The 9,814-nt window shown below is 43.3% G+C and overlaps 1 protein-coding gene across 1 annotated transcript; it reads right to left on the reverse strand.

The window, feature by feature from the left end:
• Positions 1-7,320: 7,320 nt before the first annotated feature.
• On the reverse strand, positions 7,321-7,658 carry LOC112059394 (small ribosomal subunit protein uS14-like; the record flags this gene model as incomplete). The annotated part of the gene is made up of 1 exon (XM_042853965.2): positions 7,321-7,658. A coding segment is annotated over one exon (219 nt), but the record flags the coding sequence as incomplete, so codon positions are not given.
• Positions 7,659-9,814: the final 2,156 nt, after the last annotated feature.

The raw sequence follows: 9,814 nt of genomic DNA on the forward strand, positions 1-9,814 counted from the left end.
ATCTCTCAGGAAACAGTGTGGGATTCTGAAAAATGCTCAGCATTGGGCTAGACCTGCTTCCATTGGAATAAACAAGGGTTTTCCCAATGACTTCACTGGGAGCAGAGCTCCCCCTGTGGAAATACCATGTAATATTGGGGTGGTTTGAAATGGGGGCAGCCAAACCCAATGCCAGGCAAAACTGGTCTGGCTGGACTTCCATTATAAACTCATAAGAGGTGAAAGTCCTTGGAAGGTTTCCTGAGGGTCACCGTCCTTTTGGGTGAACCTTGGCCAATTTATCATTGGCCAACAAAAATCTCATGAAGTGTGCGGCTTGGCCTGGTTTCAACATGAAACTGAGGGAGTTGGATGGAGTTGTGCTTCGGGTCTTTGAGTTAATTTGAAGAGTGAAAGCTGGAGGGTAGAAGCCCATAAGCACCGGTGGGGAAGACAATGTTGCAAGGACCTTTGAGTGCAGGCACAACATGGCTCTTTGTCCCCTTCAAGCGGCTACACAGCACCTAGTTGTATAGTTCAAGCTATCGAGTCTCCTGCTTTTAGATCCAGAGGTGTCGGGTTCCAATCCCTGCAAGATTTACACAACCCCGGGTATACAGAAATAGTGGTGCTGTAAAAATTTTCCCCACTTTTAGTTCTGTGGATGAGATGGTCTAAAAAATCCTGCTGGTTAGCTAAATAAAACTGCAGCTACGGAACACGGCAGTGCAAGTAGTTTACAATATGGCTCCCCCCACCACCACCTTATTCTCCTCCTCAGTTGTCTGTGTCGCGTATTGTGCTGTAAGGAAGGATTTTTGGTTTGCTCTCTCTATCTATCTGAAGGGTTTAAAACCTCTGCTATTAAAGCAGGGCCCAGGTGACTTAACTAGGTCATGTGGCTTTGCTCTAAAAAGGCTTAGACCAAAGTATTAGCCTCCTTAGCAAATTTCCCAGCAAACTTGAAAAAGGAAGGAAGAGCTATTCAGACTAAAATTCCAGTTCAATCTGAATAGAGCTCAGAGGAGGGACACACTTGCTGTAACAGAGAGGGTGCCTGCAAAAAGGGCAGCACTTGCTGATGCCAACACGATAGGCCTGATCTTGTTCCAAAATGAGATGCCTGAGGGGTTTGCTATTCATTCTAACAGAAGCAGGAGTGGGCCCTGAATAATTCTGTCTCTTTCATTTTCCTACCTACTATACTTATAAGTGTGAATCAAAGTGCTGTCAGGAGAAAGTACTGTGAGATCTCTGTATTTCTTTCCCAGGAACTGATCATCTCTTTCAGCCTTTTGGTCCATGTCAGATCCCAAAAGCACAAGGGCTGGTCCAGATCCAAACAGATATACAGATAGGAGTTCCAATTGCTTTGCAGACATCACATCAACATCTATGCCAAAGAAACTACAGTGACAATTCTGATTCCTTTCTCCTCTCCCTTTATGTATCTGGTATAATGTTGCAAAGCCCGTCACTGGGTTTTACTTCAGTCAGGATAATTTCAGATATTCAGAAACCACTGAAGTGCTGCTTCCTCAGATTAACTGCTCTGGGCCTGAACTTTTCATAGAGTGTCGAGCAATATTGACTCTGATAGTCTTTTGCAGTTATTGCCACGTGTAAATGTCTCTTTGCCAAGCACTTAGCTGAATTAGATATTTCTTCTGCAGCATTTGGCACAAGATGGCATTTACTGATCCAAGATCCTGCTCATTCTAACAAGGCAGCCATGCTTGGTGAGAACTTTGGTGCATCCTGGTTGCTGTGTATCAACTGTCTTCACACCATATTTCCCTTGCTCTCGGTTTGTAGAGATGACTGCAGGGGACGCACACAGCTAAGAGAGAGAACTTGGCTTATTTGTACCTAGCATACCCCTCAGAATATGAAAATTTAAATATGGGGACAATTAGCATGAAAATGTCACTAGGTCACCCTGGGGCTTGGCTCTGTTTCGGCTAGACCTTCCGTTGGTGTAAATTAGCACAGACAGCTCTATTGATGTTCTTACTTCTGTTGTCCATTCTTCCTATCCATTCTGTTCTGACATACAGATCTGTATGGATATGGTCTCCCTGCCTCTCTCTTCCTGCCATTGCCCAGACAATGGATACTTTCTGATGACTGTCTGTGGATGCAGAAACATACATCTTACAACTGCAAGTCAGAGTAATGAGAGAAAATGGGGCTGCCCAGACCTGCCTGGAGCAGCAGCAGCATTAGAGATATGAGAATCTACCGTAGTTTGAATCAAGTAGAAACAAAATGACCTAGTTTTGCTTTCTCTGGCTTTCTGTTCAGAATTTCAAAACAACAATAATTAATAATGGTGGTGCACAGCTCTGCTCTTTAAATCAGTTTGTGGTGAATTTGTGCACTTCAGTTTTTACCAGTGCCTGTACCAATAGCATAGTATTAAACTAACCAGCCTGCTCATCTAAAACAAATAATACTCAAAGTTTGTTCCTATAATTTTCAAAGCCTTGATTTATTGTTCTAGTCAAGAATTAATTATAGCCCCGAGGTCTTGCAAATGAAAAAGAAATAGAAAACCAGTATGACAATTACACATCTGGTGGAAGAACAGATGCTTCTGTTCAAGAATAGTACCCCCTCCTCAGCCCCCCAGAACTAGAGCAAATGGTCCTTCCTCTCAGCCTGTCTACAGGGGCCAGGGAACCATCAGCATTTGGAACATCATTAGCATATTTTTTCCCTGTGGGTTCCAGGCAGAAAATTACATTCTCACTGCAGCTGGCATCTGTGTCCACAGTTTTTAAATTAAAATATACAGCCAGTGGTCTATGGTCCCATTCAAAGTAGCCTCTGCTGACTCATTGTGCCTTTAATAAGATCTCTTGAAAGGACAATAAAAATGGCTTTGTCCTGAGATATAAGAACAACAACAAAGGGATTAGAGGATTATTTTAGAAAGAAAACAATAGGTTTGTTTTCTCTATTGCTAAATTCCAGAGCCACCACCTTGAACATCAAAGGAATGGGTACAGGGTAAGGAATCTCCTTAGTCCAGGCAAGTTCCAGTCAACAAAGTGCAACTTGAAAAGAGCCAGATGGCAGTGTCAAATCCTCCTATAAAGGTAACATATCAACCCATTAAATTATTCCCCATCACTTTTTCTTATAGTCTCCCATTTAAAGCCATTTTAGAGTCATCAAAAGTGGGGCAGCTGGGAACATTGTAAAACACCATTCCTGCCTGAGCAGTTAATCTCTATCTCTCTCTATCAGGTTTGTACTGCTGCTGGTAGCTCTCTAAGCAAGTTTGGGTAGGAGACATAACAACACCAGCGGGAAGAGGAAATGGCAGCTTCTTTGTTCTGTTTATACTTCCACGGCCACTTCACCGAAGAAGCCACAGGCCTCAAGATAAACATTGCTCTCCTAGAAAGTGTAGCGGCATGGAGCTATGTGGATAAGATGAGTCCTGGTACAGATGTTCGTAGGCAGCATCCTAGCTGGCGGAGTTGCTGGTAGTCTTTACAGAGACTAAGTATTAAAAGGACTGTGAAGACTAAACACCTCTCTTCCGGCTCCATGGAGACACTGCTGAGGCCTAGACATTAGTAGGTCAGTATGGGAGAAACTTGTAATGAATCTTCCTGTTCCCGTTTCCAGGATGTGTAGAGGACTCCATTTCCCAGGAGCATCAACCACATTGATTTAGGGAAAAATATACCCCTGTGCAGAGAGCCCAGCCCAAGTTCACCAACCACTCAAACTCCTTTAAGCTCCTTGAGGACTTCAGTAGTACATAGGTCTTTTTCTGGCCTTCTGGAGATGGGCACGAATTTCAGTCTAACAGAAGAGAAAGCTAAATTCATCAATTAAAGTACCCATTATGAATTATTCATCCCATTCTAGTCAATATTAACATTCCGAGTATTGTCTCAATAGTAAAAACACTACAGATGTGGCAGAAATTAGAACCCTGCTCAGCCTGCCTTTGGTGTCCAAAATATGTCAGCATGTCTTTTAACACTAATGAAGTGTTTGGGTATAAATGTGCACACATACGGGAGGGGACTACAGGTGTGCCTGGCACATCGAAGCACAGCTAGCATATTATGCAGGTTCTTCAGGCCTTTGAATTCACATGTCATTTTTTTCAGTATAAGTATAGGTTTATATGGGAGGTAATTATAATCCTTTCAAGCTGTTAGTGCAGGGGAAAATGAGATGGAGTATTATTTTTATAATTTCATTGTAAATCAAATGGGCCATAATAACCCCCAATTAACACATTAAAATATGTTGAAGATTTGTTTCATTGTTTCACTGTAAACAAAAGAGGCAGTAATAACACCTATTGACAAAACAGCCCCAGGTGTTTCCCTTTAAGAGCAAAGAAAATCTAATTTTAAAACTCACTGTAATTCTTTTATAATTACATTCACACCAAACAAGTCATTAGAGGTTCCATATTTTCCCTTCTGGCTGCAAATATCCCCTAAACGTTCTTCCAGAAGTCACAAGGATATCACCATTACACTCCAGCAGAACAGGAGTGTCATTAAAATGACAGCTCTGATTTTCCATTGTGTTATTCCAGGATTACATTGGAACAACCCTTCTGAAGTCAGTGGGATTGCACAAATGCCAAACTGGAGTAATGCAGTGGAGAAGCAGGTTATGAGAATTTCCAAAGGGCTTGCAATTAGGTCTCTATTTGGGAAGACAGTTCATTATGTTAAAACTTTCAGTGGGTTAGATTGTGGCTTAGACTGTATGGGTATGCAGAGGAATAAACCAGGAGGTGGAGGTGGGTAATAACATGGTGTGTACGCTCCCCAGACCTTACAATTCCATATTCTGACTCTAACCAATTAATTTTTCAACTCCCAGGTTCCAGCCAGGGCCAGAAGCAAAAGGTACCTTAAACCTCACAAAGAAAGCCTCTTGCACTATTGTGAGCTCTGTACTAGGGACTCGGAAAGGGTGTGGATAATTCAACTAACATTGTGACAATCATCTGCGCTTTCAAGTGCATGTCAAAATCACAACCACACTTCAACAAAGCTGAATCAAAATGCCAATGACCAGCTGAAGAAAAATCCCAATTATCAACAAGGGGAAGCTCACCTTAATATTAATATTGTGAGTGTCTCCAAGCACAGGACAGAAAGGGGAGCACTATTCTGGCAGCTCTGTTATCCTGGCTGGATGATGGTGCTGATACAGTGAAGATGTCTCTATTTATCCTTTCTCATAATACAAGAGAAAGGGAACAGCTCAGTAGCACAGAAATGCAGCCAGGTTAAAGCTGATTAAAAGAAAAGACATTTTAAAGCCGTGCATAACCAGCCTGTGGAACTCCTTGCTACACCATTTCACTGAGACCAGAAGCTAAGCAGGATTCAGACAGGGATTGGACCCTTATATGGATAATGAGAACATCCACAGTTGCATCAGATAACATACAATCTCTCTGTATTTCATGTAAATCCTTTCATGATTTAGTGCCAAAGCCAGCTACCAACTGATGGGGATTAGCAAGTAACGTCCTGTCAGGGAAGATTATTTTGTTATGAGGTTTCTTGAACCTTCTTCTGGAGTATGTGCTCCTGGCCATTTTTGTAGACACGATACAGGACTAGATGGACCACTGGTCTGATCTGGCAATGTATTGCCATAAGGGGAGCTCAGTACTCAAACAGCAGCACCCAAAGCAGCAGATGTCTCTATCACTCCCACTCTTTCTGTAAGTCCTGCATGGCACATGAACCCAAATGTGTGTGTGTGTGTGTGTGTGTGTGTGTGTTTTGTACAATCCGCAGTGTGCCTGCTGCTATTATCATAGTGGTTCACTTCTGGGGGACTGTCCAACAAATCAACATCTCCAGAAGAACCATCCATTATCAGTGAAGAAAATCTGAGATCCCACCGGACAGCATGGAGCCCGCTTGCTTTGCTTTTCCACTGCCATTAAACAAATGGCTGTGAGTGGTGACACACTGGCTGTCTCTCCCCACTAGTGAGAAGACTCCTGAAGGAAGGCCTTGCTCACAGCGTGATTTATTTCATTGCCCATACTGAAACAGCCTGAACGCTTATTCTAGGTGCTACTGTACTGAGAAAGGAGATGGAGTTTTTCTTGATTACTGTGGTTGTTCTGGGTGTCCACACAGCATTCTGGAGCAAGCAGAAGCGAACCTCCCAGACTTGGCAAGCACGACTTGTGCTAGCGCTCTAAAAATAGCTATGTAGACAGTGCTTTGAAGTTGCACCTTGGACTCTGAAGCCTAGGGAATGGAAAGCTCCAGACCAGGCCACAACTTAAAGTGCTGTCTACCCAGCTAGCCTGCGTCTGTCATCCTGGTCTGGGAGGCTCGCTCCTGCTCGCTCCCAAATGCTGTGTAGACATACCTTCTGAGCACCCCACTTCCATTCAGAATGAATGTGACTGGCTCAAAAAAACCAAAAAACCCTTTCTATATTCCAGGCATATATCCACACTGCCAGTGTACACAAAGGTTTTGATGTATAAGTGTTAGTCAGAAAGCCCAGTGTGTTCCTTGAAAAGGAAACTGAAAAGCGTCCAATGCGCATTACTGCACCGGTGTGCATGCTTCCTCTAAAATAGGAACAGGCATCAAACCCCTTTCTAATACAGAGGGAGATGTTTTCAAGGGGAAAAATTAGAAGAGCATCTCTCCTTGCTAACCATAATTGGGCTGCATGGCTAATTCCCTGCTTCCTATGCTAACTTCTTAGGCCACCTATTTGGGGTTCTGTAGTTCATGCTTCTTTATTTGTCTTTTATTATAGAATTTTTTTATTCGATTGGCCCCTGCAATGCATTTTCCAAATAGCTGCCAGGCCCAAATCAATTCACTTAAATGGAGAAAGAAAAAAACCTGTAGACTCTTAGTGTGTTCCTCTTTCCTCAGAGTTTAAGCAGAACTCTAGGAACATTGCAGTTTCCTACTTGGAATCAGAGGAGAAATATTTTGGGGAAACCAAAGAGTTGGAGGGAAGCAGAAAGACTGACTCAGAAAGACCATTAACCCGGGTCTCCAATTATAGAGTTAGACTCAAAGGAAATAGCTAAGTACACAGCATCTTTGATTAAATACCCAGGGATAACAGGCAGCATACGGTGGGCCTAATTCTAAACTCACACCAGGGTATGTCAGGAATACCCTCACTGATGTCAATAGAGTTACACTGGAGTAAAAGAGGTAAGAATTGGGCTCTGTCTGCTTACTCTGTGGTAATGCATTGCCAACGTTTGGGAGGGAAGATAGATACACAGCTCCTGGTTCCGGGGGCACTTGTGTGTATTGAAATGTCACAAGAGTGTCGGAGGAAGGTATTTTATTTTATATACAAAATAGCATGGCGAAGACTTTGTAAATTTAGTGCGCCCGGTTATCCAAATTAAGCAGAGAATTATGTCCAGAAGTCTCCTTGTGACATCTCATCTTCTTGAGAAGTGTTTAGTCCAACTTGATGAAGCCGATGTCCTTGGCATACTGGAGGAAGCACTGCCGGCACATGTTGAGCCCGTACTTGGGGATCAGGCCGTGGCGGTTCGAGCACACGCGGCACAAGTGGGAGCCCTGGCCGAACTTCCTGGGGTGGCTCCAGTAGAGCTGCTGGTGACCGACCCTGCCCGCTGCTTGCACCGCGCCGAAAGGGGAAGGCAGACTTCCACATCACTGTACCCGCTGGGTAGTATTGTGAATGAATCACTGTGTAACAGTTCCCTCTATTTCTTATGGCAGTGTTGTGGTTCCTCCTGCTAGGTGCCTGTGGCTTTTGAGCCAAAGGTCTGTTCACCACATGGCATGTGCTGTGTCTGATTAGCTGGTGATGGTGGAGTCTGCATCTCCATCAAAGAGATGTCACTGTTTACAGATGCCAGCAGAGACCAAAGATTTGGGGGGATAGAAAGTTCCTCCCATTTTCCCGTGTGGCCTAGTGAGTCGAAACCAGAGGTGGTGACTCAGAATATGGTATTACTGTAACTCCTTCCTGACAGCAGCACAGTGGATTGGAGAAAAGGGCAGAAAGTAAGTACAGTGCTTCCCTGATCTCCTCCCCCAGTGCCGGGATGGGGTGGAATCAGGGGTTCAGGAGCGGGGAGGCAGAAAGGCTGGTGCTCTGTGCTCCCCCCTTTCCCCAGATCTGCAGGTGCGTCCACAGTCACTGAACCCAATCAGGCCCCACAGTTCCGGGAGCCTCTCTAGCATTTGGCCCCAAGCAGGGAGCTACGTGTGGCGTTAAGAATAGCTGCTGTGAGATGTGCGTCGGATCATTTCTTGTATCAGATGCATAGTGAGGCATGATGCTGAGAGCTGAGCACCTGTGGCAGCCAGCATGTCCATCTTTTAAGAACCGATCAATCACATATGCATTTCTGGCAAGGTATCAAATTCTCATTAGAGCAAGAAATACTTCCTCTCAGGACAGACGTTTCTCCTTTGTGAGTCTCCACTGCCCACTCCATGCAGACATGACGTTGTGAAGGATCACGGACTGAACACGTAGCTTATTGCCTTTGCGTACAAACTCTCTGTTCTCCGCTGTGCAAGGACCTGACCAAAGCCCGCTGAAATCAGTGCAAGCCTTTTCATTGACATCCATAGGCTTTGAATCAGGACACTGAATACCTGTAATTTGGCAGCTGGAATTTGAGTCCAAAAGTTACATTTTAGTCACAGCTAATACATATTAATCAACTTGTCCTCACTTTGCCCTGCTGAACGGTTAGAACAATTGGCTCGGAGATAACAAAGTTTCTGTTGATTTATGTAAGTACGTAAAGAGTAAAAAAGGCCTAAGCCTTTCCCAAAGCCATGATTGCAATTCTCAAGGGAGGCTCATTTTCAAATGATCTTGTTAGACATTGTTAGAAACTGACATATTTGCATAGCATGAATGTTAAAACTCAGAAAGAGCTCAAATGCCAATTAGAACCAGAGTTTTCACCCTAATTAATCAGTCATAAAAGAGCAGCTCCAGGTGTTTCTAACGAAACACCAGCAGAAGTCTATCATTATTAATCTTAATGACCCAAGTATCATCAGCATATGCAGATTCCTTCAAAGTGACTGAAGACTGGAAACATTTTAAGACCTCTTCTTAAGACCAAAGCCATGTTCATTTAGGGGAACATTCCTTGCATATTATGAGCATAATCTATTATTAGCATAACACCTAACAACAACAACAACTACAGCAACTCAAAGAGCCAAAACTTCTTAGATAAACTTTTGGTCAACCTAAAATGATAGTGAAGGAGATTTCCATTACCTGCATTCTATTCAATAGAGCTGGTTGGAAAAATATAGAAAGAATCACTTTCTGTCAGAAAATGCAGTTCTGTTGAAATTGAAACGCTTTGAGAAATTGCATCAATTTGGCCAAAATTTCATTTCACAGAAAAAAGAGGAGGGTAATTCCAACATTACGAAAATGTCCCATTTCAACATTTTTGGAATGAATCATTTCAACTTTTCATTTCAAATGACTTTTCACATTCATGCAAATACAAGCATTCACATGAAGAACAGCCATTCCCCTATGTGTGTGAGCCAAAAACTTGTCAGCACAGATTTTCATGGAAAAATGAGCAGAAAAGGGTGTGAATGTGGTCAACATCAAATTCACCAACATGTTCACGAATGAGCAGTGCCATTGTTTTTCCAGTTTTTCTTGCTGGCAAATGCTTCTCTGACAAGCCTGATACTTGAAAGAAGGCAAGATGCTGTGTCAGTCCAGGATCAGCTTAGGGAAGGAGTTATGACTCAAAGAAGGAAGGAAAATGATTTGTTGAATCTGCTGCCCAGAAAGGAGGAGGTACCAGTCC

The sequence above is a fragment of the Chrysemys picta genome, chromosome 21 (genome assembly GCF_011386835.1).
Source record: "Chrysemys picta bellii isolate R12L10 chromosome 21, ASM1138683v2, whole genome shotgun sequence".
Classification (NCBI taxonomy): domain Eukaryota; kingdom Metazoa; phylum Chordata; order Testudines; family Emydidae; genus Chrysemys; species Chrysemys picta.